Raw genomic sequence first — 17,350 nt, forward strand, 5'->3', positions numbered from 1 at the left:
TCTTCAGGTGCTCGAATCGACGGACAGGAAACCTCTATGAGTTATATGTGTTCATTAGAGACTTAGCGCACGTGAGTAAAGACGGGCCAAATCCTATTAGGAGACACTCGTATCAAAGCAAGAACTTTAACAAGTTGCTTTGTAAACAAAGCACCCACGTGTCAGAGCGGAGAAATATCCTACAGCTGAGTAATTATTCCTTTCACGAACTTGACAATCTCACTTCATTTTCAATTGAAAAACTAACCGGAATACCCGACTAATGTCTCTGTCCTGTCAAATATTTTTTCGACTGGGAAGTAACTAATGGATTGAACTTTCTCTAACTGACGGAAAGGCTAAAAAAATTGGAGATGACTGTGCCATTAATCATAACCCAGCCATTCATAGATGTTCTAAACGTCACTTTTTACTGACCACCGCTCAGCCAGGTTGAAATAAAGATGAGAAATAAAAATTTGTTTTCAAATCATTTGTTTTCAACTTAAGTCAGCGGACACCCAGAAAATAGCCTTGCCTAACTACTATCTGTTGCCCTGCTTTCCTGCAGCAAATTTTCAAATTACCCAGTGATTCTCAGAAAGGTCCAGCTTAATTCTGGGAAGCAGATTTTTATGTACTTTATTATAAATTCTTGGAAATACCGCTGTCTTGGAGACTCCTTTGAATAAAACGACTCGACCTCTATAGCAAGTCTGTGTTAAAGATGTCTTCCGAAAATGCAGTATGTTTTATCGGCTAAAGTTTTTTACTACTACAACGGGTGAAATCATAAATAGCATCGGTAAATGTTCATGAATGAGTATCTCCTGGTCTGTGTGCGTTTACGTAATAGATTTGATCACGCTAGACCGTGAGTCACTTTTTGCCGCGCGAGAAGTTACTTTGACGGGTAAATTAAACGTTCACTAAAATGACTTTTAAAATGTCGTATAGCCTGTCCTGAAAGATTTTGTTGATATCATGATCGACATTGACCCATGATCACTCCAAGCGGGCAAGCCTAGAGATATACGCCAGAAACCGATTGATTTTCTTTCTTAACCTTAAAAGTTAAGTAAGGAGGCAGTGTGGCCGAGGTTCTGAAGTCCCTCCCTGAATGCTAGCTGGATTTGTTCTCGGAAGTCACTGGTTCAAATGCTCGACCTCGCTCGTAAATAGCCAATAGGCCTTATCACGGTTTTGGAAACCATCTTGACAAGTAGGCAACCGCGTGAGAAAATTACAGAGTTTGTATGAGAATCTTATGTCGAATAATTTCTGTAAAAGGGCTGTTCTGAAAAAAAAAAAAGAATTACAAACTAATAAAAGCTACACAGCAAAGGATTTTACTAACAAATTTTAGGGGCCGTTACTGCTTTAGATTTTCCATATATTTGTCTGCAATTTTTCACGGAAATTTTAGTCGGCAGGAAGAGAAATTTTTACAAACAAATGTGTAGCAAAATTTTAAAAAGTGGTTCTAGCGTATGTAACTCTGTTTTCCTTTCCAGCGTATGTAATTCTATGCCCTCAAAGTTTTTCATTTGAGTCGTTAGGAGTGAAGCTTTAGTTTACAATTCATATTTTTTTCAGAACAGGCGTTTTACGGAAATTATTCGACATTAGATTCTGAACACGCGGTGGCCTACTCGTCAAGATGGCTTCCAAAACCGGGACACGGTCTATTTCATCCCGAAGTCCTTTCCATGTTTTCTTCTTTTCCTTTGCAGTTCTCCTCAAACTATCAAGTTAGCTTTGAAATTCATGGACTTTCCAGCACCGATTGCAATTTTCAAGGACTTCGAAGGCCTTAAATTTGTATTTATAAAATTCAAGGACTTTCACGGTGCGAGTGAACCATGCATAAATATAACTAGCGCTAATGTTGGGAAGGACTCCCAAAAGCAAAATCGGTGCGAATGGCGCCAAATGGTTTGGGTTCCTGAAAAATGGACAAGGTTTGCGAAACAAGGATCTAGCACACCCTCAATCGAATTTTCCAGGAGTAGCTAACCCGTTCTATGTACCATGACAAAAACAAAAACACAGACGATACTGCTACGGTTAATTTCATTTATTAATGTCTGCATACACATTCCACTTAGGGAAATACTGTAGGGAAATACAGATTAAGATTACGCCTACAGTAAAAACCCCAACTAAGAATCTGCACTTTCCCAAGTCAGCCAAAACAGTCAGGTTAGGTTCTTAGATAGGTTCTTGTTTTCTGAAGAAAAAAATACACAGTAGCTGAGAGTATTTACTGGTATTCAGCTCATTCCTTAGGCACCCATGTGAGGATTCTGAATGTTGACCTATCTTGAGAAAATAAGAACCTGTTCTAAATTTCAGGCAAAACAGGTTCTTGTATAGGGGGGCTTAACTGGAAAATTTTAGCCTAACAGGTTTTTACTGGTTTTTACTGTATTGTGACTCCATTTTATCTTTGATGCAAGAGTGCGTTGTACGTCATTGTACTACGGCGAACATAAAACGGAGGAAAAAACTCATTGGCGATTACCTCGTGCAGTAATAGTTGGGTTAGTGTGAATTTCGTTAAACGCTTGACTGCCGGTTGAGTAAGGGGAATTGAAGGGTGGAGTATTTTCCCCCCTTCCCTCCCCCTCGTCATCCAGTAACACCTTTCTTGTGGGCGGCTGGAAATTAAGCCTGTCGACTGAACGTAACGAGCTGAGGAAAGGCAGCCTCGTCTCTAGGTCAATTCGTGCTATGCAAGTGCGCGGAGAAGCCTTAACGAATCCTCCCGACAAATTAGATGGGTGAAATGAGGCGGAAGGAAAGCTTTCCAAAGATAAAATTGAATCACTTATAGTTTATCTTGTAAACAACTATCGGCTCTTTGTGAGGATAGGAGACACATTAGGGCCATTTATACGAGAAAAAATAAGACGCGTCTTAAATAAGACGCGAACTTTCCGTATAAACGGCACATTTCGTCTAAAATAAGACGCGGCTTAGCTAAGAAGCGTCTTATTAGATAAGACATGCTCGTATAAATGGTACAGTTCGCGTCTTATTTTTTTCTTCGTATAAATGGCCCTAATGTTCTGTTCATCATATATCACGGTCCACAGAACCTAACCCAGAGGCAACTGATTTCGTCAAATTAAAAAAAATTGTATAAGTAAATAAAAGAAAGTTAACGCAACAATTAAGAACGTGGAAAGAAGTGACCGATGGAAGCAATATGTGAGAATTTTTCATAAAAAATATATATATACAAAAAAGGCAACGAAGGCAAACCAGTAGTAATAGTATACTGGCAATCAATGCCAAGACAATTTAAGCAAACTGATCAAGCACGAGCAGACCAGTCAACAACCCGCGAATACAGCCGTCTTTTCAGTCTCGCTCCTAGCCGGTATAGGGACGTTTTGCGGGAGGGGCTTTCTCCCGATCCCGCGAAACGCCCCGAGTGGAGAGGACCGAGGAAAGAAGGCTGCATTCGTACAGAGGAAATGCTGTTATCTATGACTTCCTAGTCTAAAGGAGTTGAGCAGAAAAAGTAGCTACTTCAAGAGGCGCTGTTCCGTAACAGTTAAATACATGCACGATAACAGTTTTCTGTTTCAAACTTAAAGCGAAACGCTGTGTTTTAAATATTCTCCTTCGACATTTTAAGGAATCGCCGAGTTCAAAGGGCTTTGAAAGAGCACCGCACCCATTTCCGTGCTTCGCTTTATTCTGAGCAGCGCCAATTCCATCAACTACGCAGGGTAAAAAAATAACTTCAAATGAACACAAGAATACCAAAATAAAATATTGCCGAAGATTTTGTCACTAAAATGACTAACAATCGAGCACTTGCTTGAAGCTGCCATTACTTCCACATTTCCGTTCTGTGCTAACACAGAACAATCAAATCGACCACAAAAGAAATTTTATCTTAATATAGAGAATACTCCCTACTTTTCAAAATTTTAAATAATTTTTCACTAATTTTTCGGAGTTTTAATTTTTTCCTGAACAAAACAGGCGGAATTTCAAATAATACAAACGGACTTTCATAAGAAAAATAATGACACCAAAATAATTATATACAACTCAAAACTGTTTTCTTTCACCCCTGCATTCAACAGCCAAATGCCAAATTATATTTCGTAAAACCACGAAAAGAGAGGAAACCATATGAAATAACTACTGAAGAGATTTCATTTGAATGCGCATATCATAGGGTTTTGTTTTGCAGTCTCAAGTTTCTGAACTACAAACAAAACAAGCTACCCGACACATGAAATAAGAACTAAAGAGGTCACAATTGAATGCCTATATCATAAACAGTAACGGATCCAAACCTTCAGATAAGGGGAGCCCCGGTCATCCAGACTCTGAGTTAAGGGGGGTCCGTTCCCAAAAATTTTTTTTTCAACCCTTCGGGCCTCAATTTGGTCTAAAAACAAGGGTAACAAGGGTGAGTGGGAGAAGGGGGGGGGGTCCCTCGGGTCCCTCGGATCCCTCCCCTGGATCCGCCACAAATAAAGATTCTGCACCCTGTGAGCAGGGCCTCCTTTTACCTTCTTCTTGATCGAGGAGGAGAAAAAGAAGTTCTGCTCTCAAGAATCGCGTCAAGCCTTTGAAGTCGCCGTAACCTGAACTTCTGGACTAGTCAATCTTGTTTTCTCTCGTCAAACCAATGGTCACAACTGAGCCCGCTGTACAAAGTGCACGGCTCTTAGGCCTGGGTTCGAAAACGTATTCTAGCGACATGGAGCGCATGCTCAACAAAGATCTTAATCGATTCATGCCGAGTTTTTTCTTTTTTTTTTGAGTACGTCAAAATGAAGCAAGCCGCTGCAGGGTGAAGATTCCATTTACATAGCCAAATAGAGTATCTTTATCGTTAAATATAGGGGTGAAAGGGCTAAGGAAGAGAAGAATAAGATCATAACGTGTTTGGTTTTAGTCTCCTCGAGGCTTCTTTAGTGTTGTGTCATAACGACGGATGAGTTCAGCCTGCGACAAACAAACAACACAAACAATCAACTGATGATAACTGGTCAAAAAAATTACGGCAGAATCGGTCTTATTTTTATTTTGTGCGTCGTTAAGAAAAGGACCCGTTTGTATGACCCGGAAAAAAAGAGGGTCTCCAAAAGTTGACACCTCTGCCCCAGCCAAGAGTTGAAAACAGCGCTCGCGCACGCCCTGATTGTCTATCTGATAGTCTCGAGTTGACCCGGCTTGTCGAGGCAAAATGTTCATATGGAGAAAGGCTGGCCCGGCTAGCCGAGCCAACTTTTTGTTTCTCAGGTAAACGGTTCGCAATTTTTTTCAGGCAACGTAGGAAAAAGGTTGCCCGCCCAGGGTAGCTTGGGTGGGCGAGTGACTCTTCTACCCGGGGAAGTCTTCTCCTTATAAACGGAGTGTTTTGCACTTTCCTCGGCAGTGAAGGGTATACGCGGGTTCCCCGGATCATTATATTGACCCGACGGCTATGCCATGTTGATGAGCCCCAATAAGGGCGAAACAGCTGTCCATGGCTGCCACTGCCGAGGTGATATGGTTGTACCCGCGCATGCGTAAGGTACTGGCCATACCGCGGAGTTGGTACGTGTGCCTCTGTGCATAATTTGGTATTGTTTCACATTTTTTGTTTATGTCATCAAGGCCAGGGTCAAACGTCTAATTTCACTTGTGCCGAACCTTATGCTAATGAGCGACAACAACAGAAATCGCCAACTAACGTTGGTTTCGGCACATATGAAACTAGACGAGTTTGACCAGGATCTAACACAAAATCTGTGCAAACAAACTTAAGCCTAAAATCAAAGAAGAGCATGCACAGTTACAAACCTGTCCTACTCGTGCATCTTCTTCTTGAGAAAACGCAAAACCGACTGCAGCCAAAAAGAAAAGAACAAGAAATGTTGGTACAACAAGAAAAACTTACTAAAACTAAAAATTTTGGTTAACAGAGTGTGTCTTGATTAGATGGGTAAAGTCAGAGGCATTAGAGCGGGTAAGGTAAAATTTACGACTTTCTAAAAGTCCGTTTTAGTTAGGTCATCGGTCAGTGCTTTACGCGTCGAAGTCGCTCAAAAAAAGACAAAGGCAAATTTAGAAGCCGAACAAAGGCAAAACGCTTACGTGCAGAGGCTCCGCGGTCTTTTCTATCTTCAAACGCTTCGTCTCGAGTCCATATTTGCCTGTAAATGAAAAGATCACTACGTAAATAATAGTGCTTCCGAAAGATGGACGCACACATCATTCAGCATAGCGACCACAATATTGTTAACAAAGCTTTGTCAAAGTACCGTTAAGTCCATATTGTTTAGTTTTGACAGTTGCTCGCTGTAAAACTTAGTAGCTATTTAGTGTTGGCGAAACATAAGAGTTAGTTGTAAATGACAAAATGGCAGCTTCTTGACATAATATTGCGTTTCCCAAGTAAACCAAAGGTATAAACAGATAAAGAGATGAGCTGTTGGGCTGAACAATTTTTAAAAAACTACAATTGCCCCGTTTCTCCATCCGTGCCTCTTTCATTTGCTACGCATTGCGGTTGTGGGAGAATTCAAAAAGCAGGAGGCGAGGTTACCAAATAATTGTTATTCTAACACCATAGAGCACACTGTACTTACTTGTGGACTGCATGATCGGATTTTATGAGCCGGCTTGGATCTCCCTGGAGGCAAAACATTATAATATAATTTATAATCAATGAAAATAATATAAAATTACAAAAAACTAGAAATACGTTTATGAGGATCAACACAAAAGGAAAATTTAAGTGGGGCGGCCCAAGGAAAATACGAAGTGAAAATGAAAAACGTAGAGAGCCGGAAGCGCACGGAGCCGGGGGAAAGGTGAACGTAGTAAACGAATGAGGTCAGCTTGAAAAGAAATAAGCGTTAATAGATAATGGCGAGTGGCACAAAATGGAGAGCGGAAGAACAAACAGCCTCTTGATGCCGTCCCCTCTATCTGATCATCTGGAATCAAGGCTACGAAGAAGACGCTTACGCATCGATCAACTGGTTCAACTTACATGCTCAGCTTCTACTTCTTGAATTTCCTGCATCAACGTCTTGAAAAACGTTCTTTTAAATCTAACGAGATAGAAAAATATTATTTAAGTTACGTGCTAGCAGGAGAAAATAGTAGGTGTGGTTCACATTTCCATTACAACAAACGAAGAGAACATGCCTCAGTTACACCTTATTAATGTTACTAGAATACCTTTCAAAAAATCGATATAACTTGACAACAACCTCCAACGATTTTTTAGAATAAATATCAAAGTGCCAAAAGTTGACAGGGCAGGCTTCTATTTTACTATTTTTTTCCATTTCGCATTGAACGGGGACTCTTCTTAAAACTAATACAATTCGGTTCTTGCATCCTGACAAAAAAAATTATTACCTCAAATGACACTGTTTTCAACCGGTTCCAGTTTGCTTCTGCACTAAAAAGCTTTAAAAGCATCCTTTGCAGTAATATTAACAAGAGCACAACACTAGGCCATTTCAGAGTTCCCCCGGGCCTCTGTATCAAAACGAGGTTAAGCGCTCAGCCTTTGATATGGAAATGATTTTTCATTCTCATGTAAATAAGACTAATTTTCACAAGAAAGGTTTTGCACTTGACCTCATTTTTAAAATGTGGGTTTTTGGAACTCGGAGGTGGCCTATTGATAGACTTTTGACGGCAGTAAGACAAAACTTATAGAACAGAAAAAATGAATTTTCCACTTACATTTTGTAAAGGAAGTCCGCAAGGAGAGTTATCATGGGTATAATAAAGAGAGAAATCCAAAACACCGCACATGAGTATAGCATACGATCCTACAACACAAAAGCAATGGTAAAGCGTAAGCGTTAAATTTAAAGAAGAAGTTATAGACGTATCTTTTGCAGTTGCGAAAAGAAAGCCTGAAAAATTCAGTCTTGTACGGGCTCTGCCAACTGAGCTAACAAGCCAACTGGGATCTGGTCTTTGAGTTGGTTCGTTAAAAACCCATGAAAGACGACGATGATATGATGAATATACGAATCACAAGAAAGAATTACGGGTAGTAAGCGTGGTTAAAGAAAACAGGCTATGCGAGTATTTCTAAGAAACAGACTGCTGAACGAAAGTTCTAAAATTATTTAAATTATTTGTAAAACCACTTAATCATGTTCTTCGTTCTTCGGTGGCCCATACAATGGACCCACGTTGGCAGACTGAATAAACATACCTGGCCAATCATATCAGGTGCGATGTACAAAGCTATATCAGGGATACAGTAAATTAGCAAGAAAATAAACCAGCTGGCAATACTGCCCCATATGGCCACATGACAGAGCTGTCAAAAAAAAGAGAAAAACTCGTAGATTAAAGTCTTCCTTTACTGGAAAGGCATTAAAAGCGAAGACAATCACTGTTTTTCCACATACCCAGTTCCAAGTGTCCAATTCCATTCCGGCTTTTAAACAAACGGTTATGACGACAAGCTGTAGAGCAAGAGATCAGAAAGACCTTACTCATTGAAGATACTTTTCGTCTTCCGGGCATGTGCGTGAGGATTGATGGCATAAAAGCAATATCACGTGGTTTCTCGAGGGAAAACAGCTTAAAAATCGTGGCGAGTTCGGCTATTCAGTCTATTTTACAAAAAAGATGAAAAATTTTTAAAGAACGGTAAAAGCAAAAAATAGATTTGTGATCATTTATACGTTTATCTCGTTTTTGTTTGCAATATCCTACTGGTAAACAATAATGATGCCAAACTCGTTCTTTACTGGGGAGGCGTGTGTGACCAAACGGTTAACACCTCGAGCTCCGAATCTGGAATCTGGAGGTCCGGGGTTCAAGCCTCGCCCGTCGCGTTGTTTCCTTAGATAAGGTACTTTACTCCGTGCGGAAGGAGTAGCAGTACTCCTAGCCATGCTTCATGATAAGGAAACCGGGATAAACTCCGGTTTTTTCGGGCCTTTGGCTCGTGTGCGCTTTTACATTTTACCTTTTACATGTTGCAAATAGGCTGATTTCTCATTTTGACGGGATAAAAAAAACTTCATTGCGATTGTTTAGTCGTTTGCATCTTTCATCTGTTACCTGATAAATAAAAGGCCACGTGGCATTGTACCCCATCAATACCTACGTGTTTGTAAAGGTGGCCGCTGATATAAGTTGTTCTCACTTATTCTTAATTCATACCTGTTCTTACGATTAAATACAATACGTTTGAAAGGTTTCAAACGTTGAATGATGTCTGATTCAGTGTGCAACATACCGTGTACACGACATTTCCCAAGAACCACTCGCCTACTACTACTCCACTGCTAAACGGAGCCTCTGAAAAAACAAACAACAAAAGAAATGAGAATAGACCTTATTCACGATACCCACTATCTTTGCATGCGCTTAACCCTTTAAGTCCCAATAGTGACTAACATTAATTTTCTCCTAACGATATCCATACATTGTCATGAGATGAGGTTATGAGAATTTATAAAATGATCACCTACGAGAAAATACTTCGATCTTTTATCAAATTCTTTTAACTAATTCTTAAAGGAAATGTATAGAGATCAGTTTGGAGAATTTGTATGTAGATATTGGGGATTAAAGGGTTAATGACTGATGGAATAACAGCAATATCACGTGGTTTCCCAGGGGGGCAAACAAATCGCGGTCGAGCACTTGTCTAGAGAAGATGAAGAACTTTTTATCTTGAGGACGATAATGCCAAGTTAATGGGAGGAAATAATCTTTATTACTTTTTTGGAAGCAGTAAATGCCCTCACAGCATGCGCTAACGATCTAAAACTTGGCAAAACTCGAACTGTACGGTTTGCATGACCATTAAATCGTCCTCATGTTTTGAGAGAATAAACAAACCCGACCGCGATTACTCGTATTTGTTTCCCCTTTATCAATTCTAAAGCGCGTGCGATGATGGTGGGTGTCGTGAATAAGGTCTAGTCAGAAGTAAGAAGGAAATTCGTTAAAACCTCCAAAAAACCTGACATCAGCTGCGTAAAACATAACGCCAGACGTAAGTTCTAATGTCCGACGTTAAAATAATGAGTTTGACTGGACCGAACATCAGACGTTAGCGTTTACGTCCGACGTTAATAGGGAGCTTTAGCAACGACGACCGTAACGGCAACGAGAACGTCGAAAAAGTCATAGGTTTAATAAGCAAAACAACAACTCTGCACGTGCAGCATCCCTTTTTTTGTACATTTCTTTGCCATCACTCACTACTACGACGTCAAAATGCCTACACAGTGCACAGTGATAGGACAGTAGGCGTTATGCCTAGGTTATTGGACAGCACGCGCCACCGCGCGCGCACTTGAATGTTTTTTATTATTTTTTTTTTCACTGCGGGCAAACACTCTCGGAATATCTTAAAACATAACCTTTGTTATAGTTGTGATTAATTGGTAACAGAATTTTGTGTCGTCCAATTCGGTCTGTAATCATACTTGCGATTAAACAAATCGGACTCCCACTACGTGGTCGTACGATTTTGTTTATCAGCTCGTATGACTACAGACCGAATCGAACTGCACTCAGTCCTATTACCATTATAAATTACAAATGCAAAGTTTGGCTGTCAGTTAAGAGCACTACACTCACCATGTCGAAGCATAAAGCAGGGTAAATAAAACAACAGCAAAGAATGATAAACCGACTGTGCGATCCACATCCAAAACACCTGCAAAAATACACGCGGAATTAGCCGTCACACATGGGAATCGAACTCGGGATCACCTCCCACACAGAAGGCGCATCAATTTAGGTTTGTGGGAAACTGCCCACCTACCCCTCCCCTAACCCAACATTTTGCCCTAAGTGAGAAGTAAGTGTTAAAGTTGATTTAAGGGAGGGGTAGGTGGGCAGTTTCCCAGAAACTTAAATTGATCCCAGAAGGCCGCACACTACAACCAACCGCGCTAATCTTTCCTACTATAAGGTTGTGGGATCCCGAAACCTGATCTAATTCAATCCGTACCTTGCTGTTGTATATCTCAGCATTCTGTGACGCCTTGTACAGTTTGGGATATTTTAGCATGCTATCAGAAGATACAGTGCGATCAAATAACCCGATAGCAAGAGGCGGAACTGATGTGAAAACCTGGAATTAAGAAAAGAACAATAGTCAGAGTACAAACAATCGAAGTAAAAACTATTGCAAACTCGTGAATACCTTGCTTATTAATAGAGCAGTGATGCAATAAGATAAATATTTTATGATACGAATGACAAACCCAAGAAAAATAGCGGCTGCCGTGCACGTGCTGGTCAAAACACGCTTCGTGTATTCACGAGTTCGTTTCTAGAAATAAGCCATCTCAACACACAGCGATAGCTTCGTGAAATACCTTTAGGTAGGGTATTCACGAGTTAAAGAGCAAGAATGCCGAGAAAAATTAATCGGGTAGAATTTCTTTCTTTGCGCTTTCTCGTTAAGAAACTCTTTCTTCTTTTAACATTGTCTGTGACTTGACCGCGCAAGGAAACTCAAAGGATAACTTACCACATTGTAAATACCAATGCACCATTTGTCGAACAGGATCTGACCTGAAAATCCATTATCAAGTGCAAACCAAAGCTGAAAGAACAAGTGAGGATCAATTAGATCAGGCGGGTGCGCCGGGCAATCAGACCTTTGATGATACAAAAGGTTCATCTACGACGAACTTTACTCTTGAAAAACATCGGAACCAATCCACGTTTTTAAATTATTTTTCCATCGATAATTGTCTTGGTTTTTGATTGTTGCTCTAAAAGCTATCGACCTAAAATTAACTAAATAACCTGTCAAACGGGTGTAACCACCTAAAAATAGCATATGACTTAACGAGACTCTCCAGCATTTTATTCATGAGATAAGGACAAAAGGATAAGACGTCATCAGCGCTAATGTATTCCCCCTCAAATTAATGAGATTTCCCGTCGAAAAGAAGGCCTTACCAGTGCACTGTATGGTACTCTCCTACTCACCTCAATAACATAAAGGCAGACGTTCTTGTAGAAAGAGTACAGGATGAGCTTTGCGAGACGCTGATAACTCCACGCTCCATGGACAAACAGTAGTTTGTTCAAATAACGGAACTATAAAAGAGAAAGGTAAAACATACATTAAGCCTTTTAACACAAAAAGCAATGCTGTGAAAGAAGAAACAAACCCTAGTAACTCAACGTTGTCGTAAAATTAAATGTGCAGTCATGCGGGCACAGATGACCACCAATACGGAGTCGTGCTTCTGCATCGATTTACACCAAATTTGGTTAAGAAATGCTGATGAATGTTTCTCTGCCTGGTGAATAAAATTTCACAATGGAGATGAAATGCAGGCAATTTTTTTAAACCGCTTAGCGTAAGTTGATAGCAAAGCACCATGGGTAATAAAATTTCGTTATCTATGCATCCAAGAAATTTTGGTTGTCAAAATAGGGTATCCGCTGACCAGTATCACATGACTGTATCGCGGCCTGAGGTGTACAGCTCATTGAGGTGACGTGTTTTTTCTTAAGTTCTCGCAGACCAGTAATTGGCTTTCAATTGATCACAGGCTCAGGTTCCTTTTAAGGCGGCAAAGTTGAATTACTTCAGAAAGATTTTTTTAAAAGGCGCCACGAGAGTTTCGCTTTTGGCCTTGGGTAAATCTAAATAAATTACTATACCTGAGCTATGGCGTAATCGGAAGCGCTGGCTGCTTGCAGACCTTCAACTCCACTGATCCCAACGCCGACATGTGCTGCCTACAAGACAAAATGACAACAAACATTCAACTAAAATTGCCTCATGGATAATTCTTGTTAAATAACAGAAAGCATTTTAGTATTGCAGAAAAACCACTGATTTCGCTACAGCCTACACAACAGGCCGTAGCTGTTCAAAAGGTGGATAGCGCTATCCACTGGATAACGCAATTGGATTCTGTAATACTTACTGGCGATCCCGCACCTATTTGAAAGATTGTTTTTAATTAGCTGGGAAAACAATAGGGATTGTCACATAACAATGCCCCTATCCCTAAAAATAGTACCTTATTATAGGAAATTAACGCTCCATGAAATTAACGCGAATCGTTAAAATTCGCGTTAATTTAAGTCGAGCGTTAATTTCCGCGACGTTAATTAAGTGCAGCGTTAATTTTCGCGCTCTTAATTTCCAGTATTTTAACCCCAATTTTGGAACCTGTCCGAGACATTCTTGACACCTAAAAACATTAACTACAAGCTTTCTTTCTTTCCATTTACCCTTTATTTCTCATCTTTCACAAAAGCTAAGGCGAAGGTTTACAATACTTCGAGTCCACCTTCATCGTTGTCGCTGTCGGAAGTGCTGTCAATATCTTCTCCTTTGATTTCGGCCAAGATAATCGCGTTAATTTCCTTTTTATGAAATTCTGCCTCCTCTTTCGCGTTAATTTTCTTTATTCCAAAGTCGTTTGCCATTAAATTCGCGTTAATTTAAGTCGCGTTAATTTCCAATACCTTAATTTCACGGAGCGTTAATTTCCTATAATAAGGTAGAAATGCAGATTAAAGGCGACCAGTGAAATAAGAGGTTTAGAACGGTGCAGGTCTACTGACACTGATCCACTGGATAACGATTTATGCTGTGGATAGCACTATCCAACGTTTGAACAACCGGGTCAGGAAGATAACGTATCTGATCACAGCCGAACCTGAATCATGCCCACATCGTTGGCTCCATCGCCGATAGCAAGAGTTATGGCATCTTTCACGTGTTGTTTGACGAGTTTCACCACTTGAGCCTTCTGTAGAGGAGACACCCTGGAAAATAAGAGGTTTTTTACTAAGACAAAGATCAGTTATTTGTTCCTATGTTTGAGTCAGTAGACGAAATCCAGCTATTCTAGTTCACTTGATTTAAAATAAATTATTATCAAAAAAAATACTGCACGTAGCATTTTTACCGCAGTGTGTTCAATTTCTAATGCTGTACAAGGCGGTCACAAGGTTGACCATTCGATTGAATGATAATGTGGATGAAATTTTCACGGGATCTAAATTTGGTAAATGTTTTAGGCAATGTTAATGGAAAAACAAACAAAAAACAACCATCCCTTATTTTTTTATCTTCAATCACATCCATCAATATTCATCGTTTTACGTTTTAAGTACCCTACCTGAAAAAATACACGGAATTTTCAGTTTCTGTCACCAACATTCGCAGAATTTATTAACAGCAACAAACTACATTGCTGTATATCATGTAAGTACCCACTAATTGTCCCCAGTTAGCGGTAGGTTTAAAATTACGAGCTAGTAGTTTTGACCAGAAAATGTTGAATGTTACCGACTCTGAAATGCAGAGTCGCCAGAGAATGTTCTCGCCTCGCAAAATTGAAAATCCGTCAAATTAAACCCCTCACAAAATTTCATGCACATGTTATACGAGTAATTCGCTAACCTGCAACAGATGACAGCTTTGCAACTGAGCGCAAGATCCAAGAAACTCATCTTTAGTTCGTCTGATAATCCATGCAAGAGAGTCTAGTAAATACAAAATATAATTATTGCGGTTCATTATTTTACCACAAAATAGGCAAAGCAACAGGAGCACAACTAAAACAAAACCATTACCTTGCCGGTAACGATAAGACCCAAATCTTCCTGAAAGGGAAAAAAAATCATCATCATCACGATCATGTAAACAGAATAACCAGCAAATCACCTAGAAAAATTTCCTTCCCAAGTTTCTTTGGTAAAGTGTATGCAAAAGGATCGGTACTTTTCCCTCCATGTCAAGGAAAACGTGATAGTGTAAGCTAACATGAAGAGCCGGGGTCTTGAACCAGAAATTATTAACATTCAACTGCTATAGTGATATTACCCTTATTTTTGGCGGTTTCTTGTGCGATGATACTCGGCCAATGCTTCGCAGATGTTCATTCAACCATTCTCGCGTACCCTACAAAACATTGAAATAAAAAAGAAAGGCTCAAAAAGACTGTCAGCTGATAGAGAAGGAGAACAAACCAAGAACGAACACAGGCGTATTTTCGCCGATTCTCTCTACCAGAAAATACTTAGCCTTACTTACTGTTACAAGGCTTATACAAAAAAAGCAACCACGTTTCAAGGACCTTTCGAAGACCACACTCGATTTTCAAGAACCATCTACAAGGAATCTAATTTCACAGATTGTCCAAAAATGTACATTCCCAGTCCATTCTAACAGGACTTTGCTCCACCAACATCTTTAGACTTTTCAGTTCACTTGTCTGAAATTGATAGTTAATTCTTACATAAAACAAAAACGCTTTATGTAAATCACCATTAACTTCCCTGAGCTATGACTTGTATTCCGGGTCTCGGACTACCAAAAAGCCTTAAAAAACTACAGGGCACTACATTCAGAGTTGAAGATAATTCAAGGACTTTTCAAGGACTTGCACAGAAACCTTTTCAGGTAAAAGTGAAATTCAAGGACTTTTCGAGACTGTGTGAAAGCTGAGTTACAGCAACGAACGAAAATACGACCGCGTAGGCAGGTTAAAAGAACTTTAACTTACGTCGAGCGTTTCTTCACCACAGATCAAGAGCTTCATCTTGGCAGTAAGCAAACGACACGCATAACCTGTTGGAAATAAAAACAAAGCATTTTCGAGAAGCTACAAGGAAAGGGAGCGAAGCAAATCTTACACCACAATATTACTGGAAGCATAAATTTCGTTTTTGTATGTGTTTTTTACATCTTCGTTAGTCTGCAAGGCTGTTCGCATCACTACCAGCATCTTTTTTGTGGGGAGGGGCGAGCGGGCGACAAGAGGAGCCCGCAATTCTAATCTCCAGGTTGTTATTACGCATGCGTGGCATGTATATAGCCAGCATTCGTTTGGATTTCCGCTAAGAATGTATGGAATGCACAGAACGCGCTTTGATCACGCGCGTTTCGACCTTCCGATCATTCGTAATCTTATCACCCGTTTTTTGACCAGCTGTCATGTGACACTTACGCAAAGCACAGCGATGGTTCAAAAGCGTTTTCGCCAGGAGTTTTTACTTTCGATCGTTGTCGCCCGTCCTCCGTAACCTTTGGTTATTATTACCTTATTATAGGAAATTAACGCTCCATGAAATTAAGGTATTGGAAATTAACGCGACTTAAATTAACGCGAATTTAATGGCAAACGACTTTGGAATAAAGAAAATTAACGCGAAAGAGGAGGCAGAATTTCATAAAAAGGAAATTAACGCGATTATCTTGGCCGAAATCAAAGGAGAAGATATTGACATCACTTCTGACAGCGACAACGATGAAGATGGACTCGAAGTATTGTAAACCTTCGCCTTAGCTCTTGTGAAAGATGAAAAATAAAGGGTAAATGGAAAGAAAGAAAGCAAGAAGTTAATGTTTTTTAGGTGTCAAGAATGTCTGGACAGGTTCCAAAATTGGGGTTAAAATACTGGAAATTAAGAGCGCGGAAATTAACGCTGCACTTAATTAAAGTCGCGGAAATTAACGCGACTTAAATTAACGCGAATTTTAACGATTCGCGTTAATTTCATGGAGCGTTAATTTCCTATAATAAGGTAGTAGTATATCTACTAAGGCTTTGACTAAAGGTCTTGTTTTGGCACTGAAAGCTACCATCGTAAGGTATTGGAAAATGAGACAACTTCAGTGTGTTACCAATGTTGATGGCAGTCTCTTGTTTATCACCCGTCAGTACCCAGATCTTGATGTCTGCGTCGGCAAGGGCAGCAATGCTTTCTGGGACACCCTAAACAAGAAAGGGAACAAACCAAGGTAAATAGAATTCTGCAAGGGTGAGTTGCATACTTCTTTACATCACGGGGACGTACGGCAATAACGTTACACGTTCATCCCAGTCAAAGTCCTTGTTTTAACGCAAGAAGTTAACAGTCTGAGGTTAGTTTTTTAAATTCAAGTGGCTCACGATCTTCAAAAAATGCTATTTTTTGCAAAGTTACGTACTTTTAGCTTTGCAAGGGTGAAGAAAGATGGTCTGTATATCGAACAAACAGAAAAATTTGCCAAAAATACCCTTGGCAGCATGAAGGCCACCTAGAAACGTTCACCCGAGTATTACAATGATTTGTTGAGATACTTACAACAACAGAATACTACTCTACGCGTACCTCTTGGAGCTTGTCCTCAATGGCTGTGGCTCCCAACAGGAACAAATTCTGTTAAGTAAATTCGAAAACAGGAAAATGGGAACAATGAACTACATATAACCTCAGCTTCGAAAAAAAAACGGGTTTAATAAACACTCTCCTGAAATAAAGGTCCCCTTCTTCAAAAGGATGCATCTGAATTTCGAAAAAGGGCGTGTTACAGTGTAAGCTGTTTTTTTAACAATATTGTCTAATATTGCGTTTTCATCACTGCAGCCCTCGTATACTA

At 39.9% G+C, this 17,350-nt stretch overlaps 1 protein-coding gene across 2 annotated transcripts in view; it reads right to left on the bottom strand.

The window, feature by feature from the left end:
• Positions 1-2,041: 2,041 nt before the first annotated feature.
• LOC140947316 (phospholipid-transporting ATPase IA-like) overlaps positions 2,042-17,350 on the bottom strand; it is a 34,999-nt gene continuing 19,690 nt past the window's right edge. For both annotated transcript variants that reach the window (XM_073396380.1, XM_073396381.1), the window contains exons 26-46: positions 17,083-17,130; positions 16,613-16,703; positions 15,492-15,556; positions 14,810-14,887; positions 14,560-14,589; positions 14,387-14,469; positions 13,638-13,746; positions 12,628-12,705; positions 11,944-12,054; positions 11,477-11,551; positions 10,952-11,074; positions 10,576-10,654; positions 9,221-9,282; positions 8,382-8,438; positions 8,183-8,290; positions 7,699-7,787; positions 6,992-7,052; positions 6,585-6,628; positions 6,091-6,149; positions 5,797-5,840; positions 2,042-4,956 (exon numbers count right to left, since the gene is read on the bottom strand). In XM_073396380.1, coding sequence (XP_073252481.1) covers positions 4,903-4,956; positions 5,797-5,840; positions 6,091-6,149; positions 6,585-6,628; positions 6,992-7,052; positions 7,699-7,787; positions 8,183-8,290; positions 8,382-8,438; positions 9,221-9,282; positions 10,576-10,654; positions 10,952-11,074; positions 11,477-11,551; positions 11,944-12,054; positions 12,628-12,705; positions 13,638-13,746; positions 14,387-14,469; positions 14,560-14,589; positions 14,810-14,887; positions 15,492-15,556; positions 16,613-16,703; positions 17,083-17,130 — 1,548 coding nt within the window. In that variant the 3' untranslated portion in view covers positions 2,042-4,902. The remainder of the gene's footprint in view (positions 4,957-5,796; positions 5,841-6,090; positions 6,150-6,584; positions 6,629-6,991; positions 7,053-7,698; positions 7,788-8,182; positions 8,291-8,381; positions 8,439-9,220; positions 9,283-10,575; positions 10,655-10,951; positions 11,075-11,476; positions 11,552-11,943; positions 12,055-12,627; positions 12,706-13,637; positions 13,747-14,386; positions 14,470-14,559; positions 14,590-14,809; positions 14,888-15,491; positions 15,557-16,612; positions 16,704-17,082; positions 17,131-17,350) is intronic.

The sequence above is a fragment of the Porites lutea genome, chromosome 9 (assembly GCF_958299795.1).
Source record: "Porites lutea chromosome 9, jaPorLute2.1, whole genome shotgun sequence".
Classification (NCBI taxonomy): Eukaryota; Metazoa; Cnidaria; class Anthozoa; order Scleractinia; family Poritidae; genus Porites; species Porites lutea.